Here is a 24060-nt window from a genome sequence, read left to right on the forward strand (position 1 = left end):
AGTACAGTACAGTGATTTTCCACTTGGTACTGTATTTTTAGTACAGTCACAGTACTGTACAACTCAACTAGTTACACAGTTTTGTATAAGCAAACCCATTCCCTCACCATAGCGTGACAACAACAGTTGATACGTACCGGTACTCCACTATGGCACTGGTGTGCCTGTACTGAGGCTGTACAGTACTGTACAATGTACTGTATGTTTATTTATGCAAAACAATTAACTGAGTACTGTACTGTACAGTACGTACTGTACAGTAGTGTACTGTACAGTACAGTACTGTAATTTTCCACTTAGTACTGTATTTTTAGTACTGTACAACTTGTACTGTAGTTACACAGTTTTGTATAGGCAAACCCATTCCCTCACCATAGCGTGACAACAGCAGTTGATACGTACCGGTACTCCACTATGGCACTGGTGTGCCTGTACTGAGGCTGTACTGTACACCTGTACTGTATGTTTATTTATGCAAAACAATTAACTGAGTACAGTACTTACTGTACAGTAGGGTACTGTAATTTTCCACTTAGTACTGTATTTTTAGTACTGTACAACTAGTTACACAGTTTTGTATAGGCAAACCCATTCTCTAACTATAGCGGGACGACAACAGTTGATACGTACCGGTACTCCACTATGGCTGGCACTGGTACAGGTAGGATGTTTATTTACACAGTAGCAAGGAAGGTTGAATTGATTGTTGGTCAAAATCGCTTGACCTGCCATAACTTGAATCCCACTGCAAACGTCCACTTGGACTTGCTTTCATTCCTTTGAATTTTTTTTCACTAAGAAATCAATTCTTGATAGTGTTGAAGACAGACAACAGTCGTCGAGATTCATAGAAACCAAATTCTATTTGGCTTATTCGTCCAAGGATAGGATGTGGCTGTAAGAAAAAAAAACCAAAATTGCCTTCGTCTAAGAGAAAATCAACTTGTAGTCGACGCACTCAACATTAATTGATCGAAGCATCGTTGAAATTTTTCTTTCATCACGGTACCACTCACCGACGTCGCAGTCTCTGATCGCAATCACTTGATTACTCAGTCAGTAAAATTCATTTCTCGCAGTTGTTGACTGTCTATATTCTCTGTGACACAGCAGATTAGAATTATTTGTAAGAAGCGACGAAAACCAATTCAATTCATGAAATACGCGTACTAGAAAAACTTTCAATAACATCATCCAAAGACTTCTCCACAGCGTTTCTACTCTATTACTAGAGGACTACATTATTGCTCAATACCTATTTGGTAGGAGGTGCAAACGTTGCCACTGTGTCAAGTTGAAAAATAACCATGTTAAAAGTCAAGCAGTGGATTCAGCCGCCAAAGGTAATAAGACTAGAAAGTTGATTTTGCATATCTGTCATACTGTACAAATAGGCAATTGATGGACTATTGCATAGTGTCCTTGTACTCTATGGTATCCATGTCCAAAGTTTTCACCAGTCAAGAGGCAGGAAATGTCTTATCAGTATTCCTTTTTGTTGACTACTGACTACTTGTATGAAAATTGCGTTACCGTACAAGACAAGCGTATGATATCGTCTTACTCTTCTTGCTCTATCGACTCTCACACAGTGTGCTTAAGGAATACCAAAATGAATTTTAATGCCGTAGTCCACCAGTCAAGGAAATTGTCTTACTTGTTTAAAAATACAGTAGTGGCTTGATTGGATCATAAATCGTTGGTACTGTACTTTACAGCAGTTCTGCGGACTATAGGGGATATATTGTGTGCTTGTTATTGATGGAAAGTCTGTCATATCATCATCGCTATGTACGGTAAATAGTAAACAGTATCGAAATACCGACATCAATTTCCATTCTAAGCATTCTATGAATAAGTTTCTGAGTTGTATCTATTTCAATCATTGAACTACGTAGTATTAACAGAGTGGCCAAAAAAATCACGACGTTTTTCCTTCAGCTATACTCTACCGACGTAGACAAGTCGTTATGAAACCATCCTGTCATTGAATGTCTTAACTGGCCTCGTTTTTACTACTCAATAGTCGATAATATCACTGCAGTGGGTATCGTACCTAAAACACTCGTTTGTATAAGTAATAAGTGAGTGATAATACAACAATAAAATCATGATGGAATCGATAGCGGTATCTAGGTATTGGTATCCCCATTAAAATATAAATATAAACCTTCATATCATTATTCAGTCCGTAATGTGATATACTAGTCAATGCACGATAATTGCAGCTTAAATGTTGGTGGATGAAATGTTTCTTCTTGAGTTGGTGTCTACATATTGATACAATCTAATAATTCTTTCAATATGATGTAACTATGATAAGGAGCCGAATGATATACCACCATAACAATATCGGATAACTTGCGTAATACACAGCTATAGCGATATAATTTTACTGTTAATTAAAAGAATTTGATATAAGATATCTTTAAATTACGCAATAGAGAAATGATACTCGACCTCTGGCCCAATTTTATCACGCCAATGAATCGTTAAATAAAATTATTCGTGAATTGGGAAGTTTTGATGGTAAACAAGATGTCCAACGTTGTGCGACTTTAGTTAATAAGCTACGTGAACAACATCAGCTTGTTTATCAGAAAATGACAGCAGTTATGGAAGAGGCTATACCAATGAATCTACGTCATCCTCGTCATTATCGTTTAAAATTTCCTGAAGATTTCTTAACCGACAATTTAGGAGGTACGTATCAATATTCTATCGTTTTGATGATTGATTGAATCAAAGATATCCGTAAAATTTTATAGTTATGGAATTGTATTAATCAGACATTTTTTTATTTTTGTTTCAAATAGGAATGATCTGGTTCGGAATCGAGGTAAGAATCCCACTTTCTTAGGGGTATTATTCGATGTATTTTACGACTTTTAATAATGTGTATGCAGTACAAAGTGAGCTATAAATTTTACAATAGTGTCTTCCGCTCACTGCCTACGAGAATATCAATTTAAATATGGCTAGTTACAGTAGAAGATACATCTTTATATAGCTTAAAACCTTCAATTCTTAATATTACCTAACGAAAACAATTATGGTGATTACAAGAGACTAATAAACAAATTGCAAGTAAAATTCATGTTCCATTTGCAATCGTAACTTGTAATAGGGGATCTCAGCTGGTAGTGCAGTTCTAAATCACGAGGAGGAAAGCCAGGAAATGAAACCTTTAGCAGCAGAATTGCATAAGCAATTAAATACAGTGCGGGACCGGCTCAAAAATCAATCATTACGAAATATTAATATCTATCCTAAAAAGGTACTACACTTATATTTTATTGAGATATAATTTCTCTGGTCTTATTATCATCAATTGTGGTTTAAAAATCACATGCTTTCATAATTACGTTTTACGTTACCCTTATTATCAAATAAACTGCATCGTTTCTCTTGTTTTTATAGGTTATAAATGAATTAATAGAACTTGATAGGCTATGGTCAGAATTTGAATTGAGGTAAATTTATTATTTGTCATTTCTTTCCATTCTCGTAAGATTATTAGTTATGAGGTACCGCAACCACGTACTGTTATTGTATCTATTAAATGGGAAAAAAATGCGTAAATTAACTTCAGTTTTGATGGCTGTACTACATGGGATACTATTTAAGTGCAATGATATTACATTAAGATGTTTATTACTTCGTAATCTTACTATCGTTAATATCATCAATATTTAATACGACTGTCTTCACATTTACCTATTTGAAATTATAAATACTAAGTCAAAGTTTTTTCTTTCAATTTACCACGGTTGTGTGTAAAGATATGTAAACCTTTTAACAGAACTAAAGTCACCTACATCAGTTGAAGATGGACAACTTCTTGCTGTAATGTTTTCAGAAGCCATTGATAGGTTAAAAATAAATCTAGAATATAACTTATACATTATCATATGATTAAGGATCATTAACTTCAGTTGATGCTTTTGCTAATCTTCTAGGGCATTAAAGTCAGATCTTATAACATCTGCCGAATTAGAATGTTTCGATCCCACAGTTTTCTTCGCCGTACCACGTCTAGCAATTCTATAGTAAGTGCTTTCTAGATGAAACCTTGTAGTTACTAACCAATCTCGCAAATTATCGGGCTATTCACATCCAAAAAATTTACTTTAAATTTTTTATCAAATTATACAAGTCAACACAATGGATCAACAGTTTATCATTGCAGTAGTTATGATACCTTTACTTTATCCAATATTATATATTTTATTATAAAGATAATCTAATTGTAATATTTCTTGTTATCGCTTTAATCTAAAGCTGTATTTCCGGTTGCCATGAAGAAGAATTCGAAAATGATTTCAATTCCGATATGACAATACCCTTAATGTTTAATAGCTTCAGAGAGGAATTACAAGAAATCAAGTATATTAGTTTCTTGAACTAATTCATCTTTTGGAATTGAATAATAAATGCTGATGTTAACATATGCGTAGAACTAATTCTAATTTGTGTTAAAATATCTTCGTTTAGATTACTGTTACGTGAAGTTGGTGATGAAGATTTATCAAAATTGGAGATTGATTTGTCAAATCAGAATAATAAGGTAGTAAAGACGGCAGCAAAGGAAGCCAGTGTAAATAATGATAGTATTGGAATGGCAAGTCAAGCGCCTGTTTCGAACAGTGATGGTGATGATATTAAGTATACCGCGTTGAAAGTAGTGCAAGTTCAAGGAAATAGCGATATTTTACATGAGTTGTTCGTTAAAATTTCATCTATTGCCGATCGGCTGCACCATATTCACGCAGAAGATATCAGATCTGCTCTCCAAAAGTCTATTAAGGTTAATTTATTGTCGAAACCGTCTCATAGTGATGGCGATATGAATCAAAGTGTTGCCGAAGAAAAAAATGAATTATCTACTCCATTGGAAGTGTTAACAACTAATGAAAATAGTAGCAGCTCAAATGATGGAGATAAAATGCATAGAACTGTTAATGAAGTTCAGCATGAAAGACCCCAAGAATTACAAAATGGTAGGATAGTTTTGGGTATAGGCTAATTAGTCGTTTAATAACGGGTAGAAACACGGAACATAGCAGGACTTTTTCAAGTAAAATTGCGTTTGGCACAGACGTTACAGCATTATGTTATTATGTAATAAGTGATAATGCTACTCATCAGTCCATTAGCAACATGTCACATTCACATTAATACGTATACTTGTCTTTCATAACATTTGATGGCTTTCAAGAACTACGTTGCCCTAAGTGATGTTATTATTAATTAGATCTGATTCAGCCGCCTTCTTGGGTCCCTGATTCAAGATGTGATGCTTGCACTTTTTGCGAAGCTACCTTTACCGTGTTAAGGAGAAAGCATCATTGCAGAAATTGTGGAAAAGTAAGTACTATTTTGCGCTTCGATCTTCTATTTGCGAATTACTAACTACTTAACTCTCATCTTACAATCGAATAATTTCTTTAATTACTAGATATTTTGCAAGAACTGTGTATCTGCCAGCAAGAAAATTCCTCGTTTAGGCTTTAATCGACCGGTTAAAGTCTGTCAAGAATGCTTCAATAATGAATAACCTCAGTCTTCACCAATGATAACATCAGCGTACTATAACCTTATCTATATAATGCTGATATAATATCATTTCATTTGCAGTAGTGATCGAAACTACCGTGTAAATTACACAAAAATTGGAATGTAAGATACTTGTATGGTAGAATGAAAAAGCAGCACTGGACCTGATATAAATGCTGTTGTTTTATTTATGTCAAACATATTAAACGATGTACAGTATGTTCAAACTACGGACGATAATTTTGCTGCTGTAATAATAGCAATAAAATATTATTAATTATTGGAAAGCCTACTTACTGATGTCTTATTTGGTTACCATTTAGCTATCGTGCAAGTGTATTTACAAATAAATTGAAAAGATTTAATCGTAAAGTCAGTCATTCTTAGGAGTTATGGCTAACACAAAATTAGCAGCTACTCATTGTGATAAGGTCATTCAGAATAATTAATGAGTGATGGATAGCGTAAAATACCGAATTTGTCATTTTCAAATAGATCTTTATTTAAGTCTTTTTACCGTTTATTAGTCAAAATGTTAAAAATACATCATCACGTATAATAAAAGTATTTAATTGTGAGTTTGGGTATTACCATCCTTTGCCCTTTTTCTTTTTCACAGGTTTCTTTACGGGCTTTTTTACTGGCTGGGCTGCAGTGGGCTTCTCCTGTTGTTTAGTAGCTTCCGCTACTGGGGCTGTCTTATTTTGAGATGTTGCTGCCGCAGCAGTAGCAGATCTATTTTATATGAAAAGTTTATGATGAAAATACTTCAATTAAATCGCAAAAAACCAACGATAAAAAATAAAAATATACACTCGTAGCCAGACTTACGCATCATATCCAGCAGAGCTTGCAGTACTTCCTTGACTACCACCTTTGCCTACGTATGGTATTTACAGTATATGATCGTTACTTCAGTGAACTCATTATTTTAACCTTAATAGTAATTTTTTGCATTATTTTACTGCATACCTATTGGTGCCCGCTTCCTTTTCTTGTAATATGATCTTTCACGTCGAGGTAACCATCTCTCTGGATCAGGTTGTTTAGTAGCATCAAAGTTCTTTGGTAATTTTCCTATAGAAATTTTATTTACATTAGGCGGTAGCTTATGATAAGATTGCAGCTTTTAAGAACTGTACGAAAATAGAATTATTCACTATGATATACAAATAATTCACCTTTTCTTTTGCGAGCTTTGCGTTTCTTACGAACAATGATAGGCCTACAAATAAAGATTTATTTGAGTCATGAAACGCATTAAATAACATTCTCCTGATTCGATGTCGAGTATAATTAATTAGCAGCCTAGGTATTTTTCCAGTTAACAGTACGCGCTTGAGCAAGAAATTTTTTTGATCTATGCTTATAAGAAGAGGCTTACTTAAGATCGCTGTCGCCAGCATCTGTGCCAACTTTTACCATTCGCTTTGCTTGACGAGCACTATACAAATGCTGTGCCATTTCCAGGTTATCGACATCGATATCAACTTCAGTTTCTACATCTGGAAGTTCTTTACTTAATCTTTTTAAGGTTATAGAATTAAGGTAGTACTACACTGTTTGGAGATGAACAGAATCAGTCCTATACAGATGGTGTTGCTACAATCATTTAAGTGTCAAAATTGTGTCATGTAAGGATACAATTCTGCTTTCTCTGAGTTAAACTTTGAGTAAGCTGTAATTAATTGTGATAAAATTCTAATATCGTTCGGGCTTGATCTACAATGAATTCACCAAATCAAAACATTTTAGTAGATAAATATCCTCAGTTTTTTACTCGAATATCAGTTATTTTCCAAGCGTACGAATCAGCTAAAGCTCCCTTACTTTCGTAAGCTTTCAAGAGATGCAACGGCGTCCTCGGGCTTACCAAGCTGCAGTTTAAGATTGGCGTTTTCTTTCAGAGCGACAAACAACTGGGGTGGCAATTCTGAACCCTACATATATAAATTACGTGATAAAAGCGTATGAATATCAAGAATTATAGGTAGAGAAGCGCCGACAAAAATTATTGAACTATAGTTTATTGTACCTGGGCTTCTTTATACCAATGTTGAGTATTTTCATCCATTAGTTTTGAGGCAGAATGTGCCTCTCCCAAATTCGTCAAAAGAGCTACGACAGTCGCTATCTGAATTACACAAGATATTTACACTTCATCAAGGGGTGTAGGCATATATGTATATCGAGTATTCGTAAAAATATATAGTCTAGATGTACTGTCATCAAAATAATTTTACTATTTATCCCTAAAAATGCATTTGTCTCCATGAATGTGATTACTAACAATTCCTAATCTGTGATTGTCCTTCATCTTTTTCAAGGTTTCTATCGCCATTTGTTTGTTACCTAACAATTATAAAGACAATGTGAAATTGTGAGAGCACTAGTAAAATATGGGCATAAAATATTAAAATATTGTTACATTTACAGAAGTTATAATACCTTGCATTAAATACAATTGGGCAAGTGTTAAGAATCCCTTTTCTGTTATGTTGGATGACTCTTTTATCATATTCTAGCGAATAGACCCCAATTTTTGTAATTTTAATTTTGTAATGGTAAATTCTACGATAAATTGAAATACTATCATTATAGTTGATCACATTCAATGCTATACCTGCAAGATGGAGATTGCATTCTCGAAATTTTTTTCTTTAACTGAACGAAAAGAACGCAGAATATCCGCCATTTCATGCATGTCATGAGATTTTATTAAATGTTGTAACGATTCTTGAAATTGTTCAGGCTGTAAATTAGGAAATTGTTTTGACATATTAGTGCTACGTTTTATTAGAGAGAGTACAGAAGTGAAATTGTTGTACGAGTATATTAAACAAAAAATTCTTCAATACTTGATTAGCATATATATGCAGCAAGCATTTATTTAGTTCCATTGATTTCAACTGAGATGATGTTAGTTTGTGACGTAGGCCTTCAGCTGCTAGGGCTTTGATTTTCTTTTTTGAATCAAAGACATCTTTATCCTAAAAAAATTAGTCAAGAAAGATGAGACATCAATTAATTAATACGTTAGGTTGTACACACATATAATACCATCATAAATAGGGCAAAATTCAAATACTACTTTACCTTGTTTATGGTAATGACATTATTGGAAGCGACAGCAACCAAAGTAGTGTCGGTGGGTCTAAAATCGTATTATAAAGATAGGATTTAATAACATAATCGGCAATTTCAAGTGGTTTAATATTGATCCATACTTGGTTTTCAAAACTTGATTGTATAGGCGAAGAGCTTCAGTATTGTTTTGATTACGTTGGTGAGCAAAACCAAGTTGTACTCTAGCAGATCATTGTCGAATTAATAACTATGTTGTGGATGTCAACATCGATCGCGAGATTTAAAGGATCGTGATGGAGTAAATCCTATAGTGCTTACAGCTAAAAAAGATCATTACTATAGTACCTTACAACACCGAGCTCGTCTTCAATTTCTTCTTCGGTTACATCCTTTGGAAATAATACAAGTTAATAAAAAATTACTTTCAGCATATGAGCAAAGAAAAATAATTACAGTAGTTGACCCATTACCGCATCATCATCGTAAGATCGCCTGCATAGTTCTGTATTCAATAATAATGAAAGCAAAATTAAAAGCATGGTCAATTTTATTATAAATAGGATGTATGTGATTAAAGTATTGTAAATTACGCTCAAATGATCACAAATCAGGATATAAACCTTCCGCTTCATTGAGCTTATTGATTGTTTCTTTAATTTGTCCTCTGGATAATAAATTGCAGGCAGCGTTGTAACGCAATTCGTAAGTATCTTCACGCAAATTACGGTCATGCTAGTTTTTGTTACAAAAATAAAGGTCAGCTTAAGATACCATAAGCAATATTCATGTTAACGTTTGTTGTAACGATAAGCGCATTGCTATACAGTAGGACTGTATTCCATAATCTTGGGTAGGGAAACAATAATCTCACAATTTGGATGAAAGTTTCCATTTTAACTACGGTATAACTAAGATAGTATCTATTATATTGACAATTAAGAAGGTCACTTTGCTGTCCGGTCAGTTGGTTGAATTTTATATTGTAATAGCCGGAGAATGAATTAACTTGATCAATTAGAACTATTATCTAAAGTACCTTTTATATACGTGTAGAATAACTGAATAATTGTGTTCATCTGCAGTCTTAAGGTGTTATTATTAAGAGCGACGTCTATTTACCATTTAGGCAAGAATTTTACTGTATCTCCTTGCAGTTAATTATACTTTTAGCATAGAAATGGGCCTATTCTGTCAAATAAGCGCGGTAGAAATCATATGAACATCTTGCAAATTTCATTATTAAGATACTATGATAATACGCCATCATTGATGTAGATCAATATGTCTATGCATATTCGGTGCTAGCGCTGCAGACTGTTAAGATATCGTATAGCATTGTGTCTCTTCCGATCCATTGCAAGTGGTGGAATATGTAAATTAAGACTATGGAAAACAGTAAAGTATTTAGCTTCAGAGACTACGCTACTGTTTTTTTTCCTCTATAGTTGAAAGTTATAACCTCCATCACAGAGTATTTGTGTCTTTTGTGTATCATTTATACTTATACAGTTTTTTTTCCTCTACAGTTGCAAGTTGCAACCTCCATCACGGAGTATTTGTGTCTTTTGTGTATCATTCATATTCATAAAGTAAAGTGCAATGGGTCAGGTCAATTGTCTAAAAAACTCAATGATCTCTTCGATAGCTTAGGTACAACTTACAAGCACAATATTCTAAACAAGTTTTACGTGATAGCATTTGTTGTGATCTCTTTTATACGATTGACTTACGATGCTAAGTAATGCACAGGCAGCAGCCAAGTTTGTCTCTCTTTCGTTTTCAAAATCATCCTAAAAGTAAGTTACACTCAGTTCTATTTCCATGTATTTAGATAACTATGTTATATCGTCCAGTTGAGACATTGATTAGCTATAAACTAGAGTGATTCCATAGGCATTTAATTGATCAAGATATCTATATGAGGATCTTTGGATACTCTATAGATAATACATATAGTATAGAATAGTATGTAAAGCAAGAATACACTTACTTGAGAATTTTTGATTAAGTTTCGATATACAGTAATGCATTCTTTATAATTTTCCAACCTGTAAAGCTGTTGTCAGCGAAAGGACGATAGAATATGAAGGTGAGTGATTGTAATAGTATGGTCGTGTTTATTAAAATGGGACTTGGTAATCAAAATTTCACTTACTACTTGCGCCAATAACTCTTTACACTTGTCGTTCGGATTGGCTTGAGATTGAAGAAGTTCCAGTGCAGTTTTAGTTTTATGTAAACGATAATAACAGTAGCTTTCTTGGAAAGTCAAATCGACGCTATAGAATAGTTTAATCATGATAACAATAATATTGATTAATACATAATTTAGATTGGGAGAGAGAGCGGCCATGTGATATTTTTCCGCCGTATTGCATAAGAAAGACAGAAAATTATATGCATCAGATGCAGTTTAACATTGAAGTGGATATTAAGGACCGATCGTTCTACACCAAATGTATAAAAATAGGTCAAGAATGTGAACCTGAGCTACTTGTTCTTACCCGGATAATAGGTCTCGCTTAGACTTGATAAAAGTTAAAGCATTGTCGTATTTTCCTTGTTGAATTAAGCTGCAAAGTCGACATAGCAGAGCGTCTTTATCCTGGGGAGCTTCTTTTAAAACTATAAAGCGAAAAGAAGCGTGATTAGTCGTAACATATCATTTTTACGATCATTTGTTCATTTAATGCATGTTATTTATTGGTATAGTATTTGGATGCCCTGTTGAATAAGTCCCTTGAATACGTAAGATTAGGTTCGATACGGTTGTTGTTATTGATGAAGAATGCATTTTGGAGTGCGAATTACTCGTTTAAGCCATGGCAAGAGACTGTTTTCACTTTAGTTACAACCGATCATGAATGCTATCTGTACAGTATGTAGGCTATTCCTATTTCAAGTATAGTCTCGTATAGTATTTGGATGCCCTATTGAACAAGTCCATTTCATACGTCAGATGTACTCGTAAAGACTGTAAGTATACAAGGAGAAGAGTGCCGTCCTTTCGTCTAGACGATTGTTGCTATCCATGAAGAATGCATTTGGAGTACTAATTACTCGTTTAAGCCATGGCAAGTGATTGTTTTCACTTTAGTTACTACCGATGATGAATGCAATCTGTATGAAGATTGTTGCCATGAAGAGTATAGTCTTGTATCGCTTTTCGATCCCCTATTGAATACGTCAGATTAGCTTGTAGACGGTTGTTGCTATCCATGAAGAATCCATTGGGAGTACTTACTCGTCTAACCCAAGCAAGAGATTGTTTTGACTTGAGCTATTACTGATGATGAATGGTGTATCGATGTCGACTATTGCCATGGATAGTCTAGTTTTGTATATAGTATTGGAGAGTAGAAGAAGAATGGGGAGGTAGTCATTACCTGTGGAACAAATGGTAAGAGACTGTTTTGACTTGAGTTACTACTGATGGTGAATAGTGTATCGATGTCGATTATTTGCCATGGATAGTCTAGTTTTGATGGTAAAAGATTGTTTAGACTTGAGTTACTACTGATGATGAATGGTGTATCGATGTCGACTATTGCTATGGATAGCCTAGTTTTGTATATAGTATTGGAGAGTAGAAGAGGAATGGGGAGGTAGTTATTACTTGTGGAACAAATGGTAAGAGATTGTTTTGACTTGAGTTACTACTGATGATGAATGGTGTATCGATGTCGACTATTGCCATGGATAGTCTAGTTTTGATGGTAAAAGATTGTTTAGACTTGAGTTACTACTGATGATGAATGGTGTATCGATGTCGACTATTGCCATGGATAGTCTAGTTTTGTATATAGTATTGGAGAGTAGAAGAAGAATGGGGAGGTAGTCATTATTTGTGGAACAAATGGTAAGAGATTGTTTTGACTTGAGTTACTACTGATGATGAATGGTGTATCGATGTCGACTATTGCCATGGGTAATGTAGTTTTGGATGGTATTTTCTATCTCCATTGAATATGTAAGATGGAGACTAGAAGAAGAAGAGTAACGCCAGTTCTGCTACGCACTGCCAGTGCTTGCGATTGATGAAGAATCCATTTTGACAGGCAATCATTCTCAATATTGAAACGCGAACATAGCCTCATCATTGACTTACTCTTTTTAATGACAGGATCAGCTTTATTATAGTCTCCTTCATCAGCAAAACGTTTTAATTGAGCGAATAATTGGTCTAACGAGGAGGAATCTGCCGACGAATTGGCCATGGCGGAGTTCTACCATGAAGAGAGAGAGAGCGAGCAAGAAGAACCAACGTATGATACTCGCGATCATGCCTGATCACTAGTATCATTTAGTATAGCTGGCTTACTACTGTACAATACAGTGGAGCAATGATTACTGGTTTGTGAAAGACACTTGCCTCCCCATGCAGTCATGCGCAGTTCTGTCCTCTCCAGTCTCTGTTGACCGTCTTTCAAGGCTTCACGCATGCGCACTGTCTCTTTGATGGCTGTTGACCGCCTTTCGAGACTGTACGCATGCGTATTGCCTCTTCTACATGGCTTTCTACTCAAGTACCCTACTACCTGTATCATGACTCTCGGTTTCAATGGTTTACTACCGGCTTTAGCCTGACCGTGTCTAGTATCGTCGATAGACACCACTGTACGGTACAGCCCAGCATGGCTGAAATGAGCTTAGCCGCTTCACCTGTACGCCGTTACACTCTCCACAATACGGTCAACTGTCTGTATCACGACGGTGCGCTGGATGACTCGTGACCCGCTTCACCTGTACGCGGCTACACTAGGGGATAGGTTGAACTGTCTGTGTCATGACTCTCCGTTGTGCATTGACTCTTTCGCCGCTTCAGCCTGTACGCGTTGACAGGGCATAGGTGAAGCACATTGCTGCTCATACTATACCCAGTCAACAGTGGAGTGTACCGACTGACTGTATCATGTATGACTCTCCTTTCAATGGCTCTTTATGGCTCCAATGTGCCAACTGAAGTAAGCTATCGTGCCTGTATCAAGACTGTCCCATGTCCATGGACAGTACGAGTCCATGCTACAGTACTGTCCTGTCTGGACTGTACACTGTACACTCAAGCATCCATGCATTGCTCAATACTGTCCAATAACTGCTAATGAATGGACTACTACAACTGACAACTGACTCTTTACCTGTGCTGTACGATCACAATCTTGCAATGAAGTGAAAACGCAAATTCACTGCTGCCTACTGATCTTACTGGAGATCCACTGTAGTACCTTACCTAGTGTCTGTATTATGTCTGTCTGTTTTCACAACTGCCACGGTCGCTCTATGACTTGCTCTACAGTACTGGACGCATGACTTGCAGCAAAGGTCACCCGTCATTTCAAGTTACCGTTATGCAAGTCACTTGGGCTACAGTGTACAGTGCAGCCTAACTACAGTACTGTACTGTACACTGTAGGCTACGGTACGTTGTTGACAAGACACTTGACAGAGGTAGACTACAACATCAAGAGCTTTGCCAAGTTGTACAGCCATCTCTATGACTGCTACACTACTGTATGCAACATAGCATAGCAATAAATGCTGCAGAAATGAGCTCATCTGCAAAGCCTAGCAAACAACTGCTCTCCATCATCGTTCATCTTGGTGCTTCTTATCCATGCTAACTCAATATCTTCAGCTTGCTTATTGCTATCATACTGCTTACTAGAGTAACATCAATCCTGTTCAAGCGTTGGCATACGCAATCTTGTATTGAATATGGCCATAAGATGTTATCATCAGTTGTAAGGAAGGATAACCTGGGCATCCAAATGAAATGCTTTGCAAAGAATTAATCTACAATCAATCAATCCATTCTGAATTCAAGACGTAAATCATAAGGGAAAAGAAATGGCTACTACGGATAGCGATACGCATAATGTTGATAGACCACTTGAATGGTTTGATGATGAAAGAATGAACTTTATGATGTCTGCATTTCCAAGCAATCGAGAGGTTAATTGTGCTCATTGGGATAGTAAAATGAACTTTTGGAAGCAATGTATTCTGCGTTATTGCCAACATCATCATCATATTGACATGAATAGAAATCAACTTAAAAGTATACTGACTAGAAATGGTCGTCAACCACTTGGCCTAAATTTAATCATAGATCATATGCTGAGTAGTAATCAACTCATTCCTACTAGCGAATTTCAATCCTCTTCCATGTGGATACGATACTTGAAAAAATCCGTCACTTGGTTTCAAAACTATTTTATCGGACCTCCTTCCACTACAAATCAATGGATTGTACTACCAGTAATCAAGGTTGAATAAAATAGTAACCACTTTTCTTTCCAATTCCACATTACTAGCTAGCCTTTTATTGATGTTAACAAGCCCTACTTTAATTCATGCATGGATGCAGTACGGTAAAAATGTTGCACAGATTCTACAAGCATTCTACAAGCTTGTCTTCTTGCAAACCGCCAAACACAAATACTGTATTAATAATCAACATGTCTAATTTGATCACGTCTGAGTTACTTCTTGAATACTTTCAAACAACCAATAAAATGCTTCAATTTGGATGTACTACCAGCGTAAAATAGCATTTTCCAATCAATGTCTATATCATACATGCAATGACTAATTTGTAATTCTACCCTTTTCTGCTAAATGATTAGGACGTAGCGATGTCAGTTGTGGATGAAAATAATCAACGATACAAGGATGAACTCTTCAATTATATTGTACCTTGGATCCAGCTCAAAAATTATCAATCTTTAAAAAGATACTCTGATGCGGAAATTGAATCCATTTTAACCTGGCTACAAAATGAAAATTACTGTACCATAAGCCTTGTTAATAATTCCGTCAAGGTTCACAATAACTCATTCTTAATTTTATTCATTTACAAAGCCTATACCAATGATTTAAAAAAATGGTTTCCTTCTATTTTGCACATAGACTATTCAATTTTGTCAAAAACATGATACCTTGACTTGCGATGCAAAGGAAGCAATCATGGCTATTGGACAGTAAGTCAAATGATCGGGACTCTTAAGCTTTCCATGATACTATAATCTGTGTACACTTCCACCATGCTTGATATCGGTAAATTGTCTCTGTTCGTCTCTACTGCAGAATTAAAGCATTCATGGCTATATTGCAAACAAAAATCGACCATCACAGCCAGCTTATGAAAAGGTCAGAATAATTACGATACTACAACAAACTATCAGTTGCATTTCTTGCCCGAGTTAGCTCTATACAACTATGATAAGCAAATAGAAATTGATGGTAGTAGACTTGACCTATAAATTTAGCCATTTAATGACAATTTTAATATATACTGTAATTATAAATGAAAACGCATGCTAGTCAATTTCCTGACACTATCCTGTAGATAATCTTCAATTTCTACTTTTACAGCCATAAAGAAAGGGCTTTAAAATATTGGAAAGATAACATGAAGGACTCGGTACAAAAAGCAATTCGTCAATACTATATAATAGGATAGATATACTTGTTTACACCTAGCCGTAAGACAACTTAGTGTTATCCAATAGTCCTGGTTTTCAATGTCTTCACTTTAGTCTATCTACGCGTATATTGTTTTACTTAGGCTAGAGCGTCGTTATCAACTAGTAAGCGACATCAACAAAATGTCCACAAGTGTGAACTGAATTATCAAAATTTATCCATGCATTTACAACTTATTGATGATGCCATTTCAAATGGCCAGGTAAATTTCTTACATAATTAATTATATACGGGTATATTTAATTATAATCAACTTCATATCATTCTTTAGTACAATGTAAACTGCAATCTGTCCGTACTATTTCATAATTGCACTATTATTCAATATGAAACGTATTTATTCCATAGATATTGAAAGTATACGAAATTACTACAAAAGCTCTAAATCGCATAACAACAAAAAATGAAGATTTGTCTAGCGAAAACATTGCAAAAATTCTAACCGATTTCGATATTGTGAGTATTATAGCTTACTTCTTACAAAGTAATACCACCTAGTGCTCAATAGACTGTGACTTTATTTCATTCTAGGCAATGGATGATATCCAAGAGATGAACGATAGTATTACTGGAGGTATTTTTCTTTCATGGCTAGATTTCTGTTTACATGAAATGGTGTTACTCATCCATCACTTGTATAGCAGTATTTCTGTTATCACAATTGAACTTCACTCTGAACTTCCTATACCACTATATTCGCCATAGATCATTCACTAAATCAATCAGAAATGGACGAATTAAATAAAGAACTGCAAAATTTTGAACTGGAAGATACAGATAAAATAGAAAAGGTCTGTGAAAAACCTATCGACGATGGCTTGCAGGATTCTACGCCTACTGTGCCATCGCCTATACAGACTACCGCAACTCCATCTATAAAACCAAGGAAGATTACGGCAAAAGTAGCCCGTGCTAGTCTTGTCGAAAGTTAACTAAATATTCTTTGTATAAACGTAGCCGGTATATACTGTACTGAACAATTATTACTATACGACTACCCTATTTATTACTCTTTACTGAAAAAAATTAAGCAATCTTACCACTTGATGTAAAGGCATTATCGAATATTTACCTGCCTTTGACTAAGTTATTGCAGATATTAAGCTACAATGATACTGTTAAATAACAATGTAGTTCTGTACCATTTAATAGAGAATTAAAAGGTGTACCGTAATAATTGTACTATAATTACTCTGAATTCCTAAAGATAGATAGCGTCCAATTTATGCCTATGTGCGTATTTCAACTTTATCCTATAATTTAACCTAAAGTACCGTAATTCATTGCAGACCTCAATTTCCCTAGCAAGGAGGATATTTTAATGGATTTAGTATAATATTATAAATCAAAAATCTTGATTTACAATATATTACATTCTAAATGTATAAACTGATTTTTTGTTGTACCATAATAAGGAATACATATAAATTTCTTTCTATAAAAATTTTGAATAGCCTGTATTGTTGAACTTGTTACGTTAACTGGCATTGTAACATGTACACTACCCATTTCTAATCGCACTATTGCAATAGTGCGATCTTAACAATAATGAAATGCTCTCATGCCTGATATTAAACATTAGCACGATAAACACACCTTTTTAGCACAGTTATACTCAAGTCTGATAGTCTCTAAACTAAGCTATAATAAATCAAATAATGTACTAGATACTACCGTAGATACAGTAGTCTAAATAACTTTTACACTATCTGAATGGGAAACGAGCTTCGTTATTTAAAAGAGTCAATTTGCAATATAATACTGTACGTACACCACAAACTTTTATACCTAGCTAAAATAGAATAACACGCTTGGGTTTTAGCAATGCTTCAATCGATTACATATTTTTAGAGACGTTACTTTATTCAGGTCAGTGTCAATTCTGTGTACAGTAAAAATTAAGTTAAAATAATACTTAGCAAATGTAGACATTTACATATAAAATTGATCAAAAGCTAACATGTAACTTCTACAACAATATCTACGTAATAAGTCAATACAAATAATTGACCAGCTAAATGGGCACATTCCTTGCTGTTGCTATTCACAAATTAATAACTGCCCCACATCTTAGTGATTTTCATTGTACCTACACCATAAGCTAGGTCCATAGCTCACGGCGTAACACAATAGCAACTTCTTTCACAGGTTAGCGCAATATGGTCAGCTAATAATATACATCATACCGAGATTACTGCAACAAGGCGAATCCGTATTTGTAGTGCAAATAATATATAAATCTATCTATTAAGAATCAACCTTACAGATAAAATAATCTTTCCGGAAAAGCCCAAAATCTTACATGGCAATAACTCAATCGATTGGTCAATATGATCTGATACTATTCTTCTAACTTATTAATATGATAGCTGCACTATTGCCGAATACTATAACATGGGCAGCAAAATAGCTTGCTATTTCCCAATGAAAATGACAAGATACAAATGTAAAGAAATAATCCGTAACAGCCATCGATTTACAAATAGTATGTACTAATTGTTACTTTAGTCCTAATCCTGGTATTGTTTGTACAGTATATGGTTATAAATTAAGTATATATTTAACTTGAAAAGATTTATTATGCACAAGCAATCTAAAACAGCTTCTTGTGAGACGATACCATAGTGGGATAACTGATACTTTAAATTCAGTCAGTAAAAGCATACCAAATTCTAATCATAATAATCTTAAACCTAATTTGGCACAGTATTACGATTTCTCGATGCCGTTGCTATTTTCGCCTTGTCCAACGCTATTTGAATGTGAAGATTTATTGTTAATACTATCTGGATTAGACATATCATCGCCTCGCTGTCCTATTTGATCGCTACTAAGATCGCTATCTGAGACCATTTTCTCCGATTCTTCTTTAGTTATGAATCTACCACCGTTACTTCGTCGCCGGCGACAAGCATGCTTATGTCGAGACTCATGAAGATATTTCTAAATGAATCCAAACAAGTAATATAATCAATCAATCAATAAAGGTGTCAAAATTATATACCAGTAAGAGTATATACTATAATAAAGTTGGTATACTATTACTCTATTCATTAGGAAAGTAACGTGCCTAGAGCGAAAACAAGTCAGAGAATGTATCATCTAATTGCAATGGTATGAACTACTAATTACTATCCAAATTTAACATACTTTTCGATTCTTTGCTAATCTTCCCTCACTTTCCATTCTTGAGCGAGCTTGCCTTCGCTTTAAAATTCTGTGGTATTGTTTTGCGTTTACATACAGCGGTTCCTCCATAGCTTCAACTTGAACGGGTACACGCTGATTATGAGGAAGACTTTGTCCATTCATCTGTATAGAATTATAATACATCATCATCATCTGGCGCACATAACGGCAAGCATAGTCATATAGAATGCAGTGGAGTACCACAACGTATGCCCTATAACGTTATAGTGTAGTCTTAATAAAGCGCAACATTCATGATATAACTGTCGTCGAAACTCTTCTATTTATAGTATGATTCATTTCTATTTCATTTTTTGTATGATAACTAAGTAAGCTCGCCCAGAGCCGTAGTGATAACACAACTCTAATAATTACAAAGTTCTTCACATGAAGCAGCTTAGTCTTGCAATTGTGCAACTGCAGCTTATCTAGAAATTACTCAGTATATTCATATACGCAGCAGATAGGCTAGCCATATGAAAGTACAGTAGTTCTTCTAGGCTACAATTACAAGGTATTAACTTGCCATACACTGGATCGAGTCCCACTGTAAATTGGTACCCTATTCATACACAACCTTGGTCAATGAATAATTTATGATTGCTTACGGTAACGACGCAGTGTACAATGATATAATGTGCTAAATGGATACTTTAAATGCTTAAATATTTATAATCGCTAGCTATACAACTTGTGTTTACTACGTATGATCAGTCCTGCTTTCCGCAAGACATTCACTATCAAGCGGATATTGTCACACTTTGGATCGATTTTTATCCTAAGAATGTATCCTACAAATATATATCCTTGCTCAATGGATACTTCATGAAGAGTAATATTGTAGCTTCCAGTGATATTGTAATAACTAGCTATAAAATTCGTATATACTACCGGGTCTCCAACTATGATCAATTCTATGGTAAGTAAGACATATTCAACCAACATGGTATTACTGTAATATTTCGATTATAGGACTCTATTCTTTTGCTAAATATTTTTACAGGGTTATTCTTTTACGATAAAGGGCAACATAATGCTACTTAAACTATAAATAAGGTATTTATATTCAGGGCATTTTAATGGCATCAAAGATCTTTCAAGCCATTCAAAACGACTCATTGCATACCTACAAGTGATACTACTATAGGCTGAAAAGAAATGCATACCAAGTACAGTAGTTAGCATTGGTATTGACATCGTATCTAGAAAGTAATTACTTGATCTAAGCACGTCACCACTCATCATCATATTAAAGAGTAGCATAGGAAACATACTCTATTCCACAGCCCAAAAGAGCAATACGGAAAGCAGTCTGCACTAGCTAATTAAGTGGCTTGGCCTATCAATGTTGGATACGTTAGAAAGAAATGCATACCAAGTACGGTAGTTGGTATTGGCATCCGGGCTACAAACAATGATATCGTTCATCGTGTTTCAATTGTAAGCAGCTCATCATTACTCATCACTGCGGTATAGAGCATTATTGAAAATACACTGGTTATGCATTATTCATCAGTTTTGAAGTAGCTACTAGCGTTAGAAGTTAGATATGTAAGTACAATAGTTGGTAATCTAGACTGTTGTTCCATGATCCAAGTCGCTGACTACTCATCACAGCAGAAAAGAGTATTATTGAAAACATACTCTTTAATCTTTATTCATCAGTTTGAATTATTGAACAAGATAGTGAAGTGGCTTGGTCTATCAGCATTGGACGTTCAATACGTAAGTACATTAGTTGGCATTAGTATTGACATAATTTGCTCTGTTGCTATTTGATCCAAGTAGCCCAACTACTCGTCCTTGCAGAAAAGAGCATTATTGAAACACCCTCTTTCATCTTTATTGATTCGTTTGAACTAGCTAGTGAAATGACTTGACCGATCAGCGTTGGATATTAGATACCTAAGTACAGTAATTGGTATTGACATAATATCTAGACTGTTATCACTTTAATTAACTACTCATCCTTGCAGAAAAGAGCATTATTGAAGCACCCTCTTTCATCTTTATAGATTCGTTTGAACTAGCTAGTGAAATGGCTTGACCGATCAACGTTGGATATTAGATACGTAAGTACAGGCATTGGTATTGACATAATATTTAGACTGTTATCACTTTATTTAACAGTCTGGAAGAGTAGTAAACACTATTGCAAACTAGGTAGCTTAACAACTTGGCTTAGCCAGGTTAGACGTTGGACAAGAAATCCATAGCAACTACAGTTAGCATGGACATGATACAGTATCTACTGTTTTGCTACCGTACGTACTGTAGCCTACAGTACAGTACTGTAGTAAAGGCTGCGCGATATAGATCATCAAGGTATTGAACCGAACCGAACCGTTCCCGGTCTAGCTACACCACACTCATAGGCTAGCCATGGAGAGAGGGGTTTCGCTTTATAACCCTGGTCTATATCGCGGACTACACCGAATGAACGGTAGGGAGAGTATGGTGATCGCTTGTTTTGCATGATGTTCCACAGAAAGTGCACAGTCGGTCCTTTATGACTAACACAATTGACCGCAACCACTGTGCTATCGCGGCATAAAACGTTACTGTACTATACAGTGAAGAGTTGGAGTTGTGTAATGTCCGGTGGACAATCCTCTCAAAGAAAATAGAGACCACCGGACTTGCCATGTTTTACTGTACTTACTACATATTCTAAGCAGTATGCATTTTTTATGACCAATATCAATAAGTAATGGTAGTTCTCCCATTCTCAAAGTTCACCCAATGTATATTCGATAGAATGGTTGTTATTGCATCAATTAGACGAAATTTAGACCTCATCCATTCGCACGCATAAAACGAACTCGATACGTACAGCACTGTATGCAAGGAGATTCATGAATGCAATACAATCAATAAAGTTGAGGGGAAAAATTCATCCAATCTGCAATTTGTCAATGTTGATGTTGAGAAAGTCTACCAGTATCTGCAGTGCTATAGACTATTCTCAGTCGAGCGTACACAATCTAAAAATAATAGAGTCCCGTCTCAATCCTATAGGTATCGACCATATTAGACCAACTATAGCGACCACAACACTCCATAACATGAGATCAATATTATTCAAGCAATTTTTTCCCGCTTTAAGAACAACATTGCAAAAAGATCGCTTTTACTAAAGCACTACAAAGATGCCAGCAATAATTACAATTCTACAAGTGAAGTGACTAGGAAACAAAAAAAGAACAACAAAGATTGACCTACCAAAGCAATTTGGTGAACATTATTTCCTGTTGTGGTAACAGCAGAGTTGGGATTGAAATCCACATTACCAGCAACAAATCGTTGATCGCCGTTAAATATTGTGTAAGCATGTTGTTGCGGTGCTTCTACAACATATAATCCTTTACCAGACGCATCATGCTGTAATAGCCCAATAGCCGAATGGGTTATCGAAGAAATTGTCGCTCCTGCAACTCCAGGTTGAGACTGAAAAGTCGATAGTTGTGGTGAACTATTCCCTTCTATGGTATTGCGATCCATTGCTTCATAAATGAAATCGTGAAGGATTTTTGGTGTTGGAACTACTCTACCCAAACGCTTCTTCACACTACTCTGGTAATTTTTCCACAATCCTTTTTCCTACCCTGGTTAATACTGTACTGTACTACAGTACAGTACTCTATACTGCGTACTGTACACTGTAACTGTACAGTACTAATATACTGTAGATCATAAAAGTATTGGACCGAACCGAACCTTTCTCGGGCCTAAGTACTATACTGCACGGTACAGCACCAGCGTTTTCTCTTCTTTTTGTACAGTGTACAGTGTACAGTAGTAAGTCAAGTCATGGTAGCGGCGGTGCGGTACGATACTACAGTCCAGTATCGTGTGCGCCGCGGGTCGTACAGTATCACACACCAGTACGAATGCTGCACAGATTAACAGTACTGTACAGTACAGCATTGTAAATCAAATTCATTATGGCGATATCCTTTTTGCTCGTAAGTTGGAGTGGGCTATCTGTACAAATCTACATTGCAGTCAAAAGTGCATTGCGGCCAAAGGCGTAAATGTAGCAGAACTATACAGAGTTCCAATCGTTAGCAAAAATGATGTCACCATAAACTTTTAAGTTCAAAGTAAAATCTTTCAATTTATATACTGTACAAGTCCCTTGGCACGGTTACAAGTGTACAGTACAGTAATAACCAGCACTGTTGGACCACTTTACGACAGCTAAATTGATAAACAACTACTAGTTTGCTAGACTGTTCATAGTTACAGACTTACAGTCCCACGATTTCGACAGATAATTTTTTGAAGGGTATCAGGTCATGTACCTTAGAAGTCGCTTTTCATTCCGTTTCATTCTACTACTCTCTCGAAAAAAATAAAGTATTTAGCTTTAGAGACTACGATACTGTTTTTTTCCTCTACAGTTGCAAATTTGCAAGATCCAACCTCTATCACGGAGCACAGAATTGGTGTCTTCTGTGCATTATTCATACTTGTAATGGGTCTTGTAATGGTCAGGTAAAAGGTCTAAAAAAAAACTCTAAAAAAACCGACCCTGCCAGGACTCGAACCTGGAATCCCCTGATTCGTAGTCAGATGCCTTATCCATTGGGCCACAGGGCCATTGCCAACAGCTGATGCTCCAAATACCATAATGAATATGACGTCACAATTTTTTAACGGTAATTTAACGTGAAAATCATGAATTATGAATAACGAGGGCCAATGTATCGTGTAGACGAAAGAAATATCTAGCCGTTTCGG

General features: G+C 35.4%; 6 protein-coding genes across 6 annotated transcripts; 3 read left to right on the top strand and 3 right to left on the bottom strand.

Moving 5' to 3' along the window:
* Positions 1 to 642: 642 nt before the first annotated feature.
* TRIADDRAFT_58631 (uncharacterized protein) lies at positions 643 to 5557 on the top strand (the record flags this gene model as incomplete). The annotated part of the gene is made up of 12 exons (XM_002114575.1): positions 643 to 661; positions 1233 to 1343; positions 2027 to 2084; positions 2447 to 2703; positions 2817 to 2839; positions 3128 to 3277; positions 3421 to 3473; positions 3960 to 4049; positions 4282 to 4386; positions 4495 to 5000; positions 5255 to 5367; positions 5459 to 5557. The coding sequence occupies 12 exons, from the start codon at positions 643 to 645 to the stop codon at positions 5555 to 5557; spliced, it is 1584 nt and encodes a 527-aa protein (XP_002114611.1).
* Positions 5558 to 6143: 586 nt separating this feature from the next.
* Positions 6144 to 12860, bottom strand: TRIADDRAFT_58632 (uncharacterized protein; the record flags this gene model as incomplete). The annotated part of the gene is made up of 20 exons (XM_002114756.1): positions 6144 to 6291; positions 6388 to 6436; positions 6529 to 6633; positions 6738 to 6781; positions 6941 to 7081; positions 7387 to 7496; positions 7592 to 7690; positions 7847 to 7908; positions 8005 to 8077; positions 8180 to 8308; positions 8415 to 8546; positions 8653 to 8710; positions 8989 to 9032; positions 9114 to 9145; positions 9264 to 9375; positions 10374 to 10433; positions 10634 to 10699; positions 10799 to 10922; positions 11148 to 11268; positions 12752 to 12860. 20 exons carry the CDS (start codon positions 12858 to 12860, stop codon positions 6144 to 6146), a joined length of 1818 nt encoding a protein of 605 aa, XP_002114792.1.
* A 1630-nt stretch (positions 12861 to 14490) lies between these two features.
* On the top strand, positions 14491 to 14919 carry TRIADDRAFT_58633 (uncharacterized protein; the record flags this gene model as incomplete). Its single annotated transcript, XM_002114576.1, has 1 exon — positions 14491 to 14919. One exon carries the CDS (start codon positions 14491 to 14493, stop codon positions 14917 to 14919), a length of 429 nt encoding a protein of 142 aa, XP_002114612.1.
* Positions 14920 to 15609: 690 nt separating this feature from the next.
* Positions 15610 to 17060, top strand: TRIADDRAFT_58634 (uncharacterized protein; the record flags this gene model as incomplete). Its single annotated transcript, XM_002114577.1, has 7 exons — positions 15610 to 15623; positions 15730 to 15792; positions 16018 to 16066; positions 16211 to 16330; positions 16477 to 16584; positions 16660 to 16702; positions 16834 to 17060. The coding sequence occupies 7 exons, from the start codon at positions 15610 to 15612 to the stop codon at positions 17058 to 17060; spliced, it is 624 nt and encodes a 207-aa protein (XP_002114613.1).
* Positions 17061 to 18837: 1777 nt separating this feature from the next.
* Positions 18838 to 19440, bottom strand: TRIADDRAFT_58635 (uncharacterized protein; the record flags this gene model as incomplete). The annotated part of the gene is made up of 2 exons (XM_002114757.1): positions 18838 to 19071; positions 19279 to 19440. The coding sequence occupies 2 exons, from the start codon at positions 19438 to 19440 to the stop codon at positions 18838 to 18840; spliced, it is 396 nt and encodes a 131-aa protein (XP_002114793.1).
* Positions 19441 to 21637: 2197 nt separating this feature from the next.
* Positions 21638 to 22818, bottom strand: TRIADDRAFT_58636 (uncharacterized protein; the record flags this gene model as incomplete). Its single annotated transcript, XM_002114758.1, has 2 exons — positions 21638 to 21883; positions 22540 to 22818. The coding sequence occupies 2 exons, from the start codon at positions 22816 to 22818 to the stop codon at positions 21638 to 21640; spliced, it is 525 nt and encodes a 174-aa protein (XP_002114794.1).
* Between the last annotated feature and the right edge of the window lie 1242 nt (positions 22819 to 24060).

This window comes from Trichoplax adhaerens, genomic scaffold, assembly GCF_000150275.1.
Source record: "Trichoplax adhaerens TRIADscaffold_8 genomic scaffold, whole genome shotgun sequence".
NCBI classification, from domain to species: Eukaryota; Metazoa; Placozoa; class Uniplacotomia; order Trichoplacea; family Trichoplacidae; genus Trichoplax; species Trichoplax adhaerens.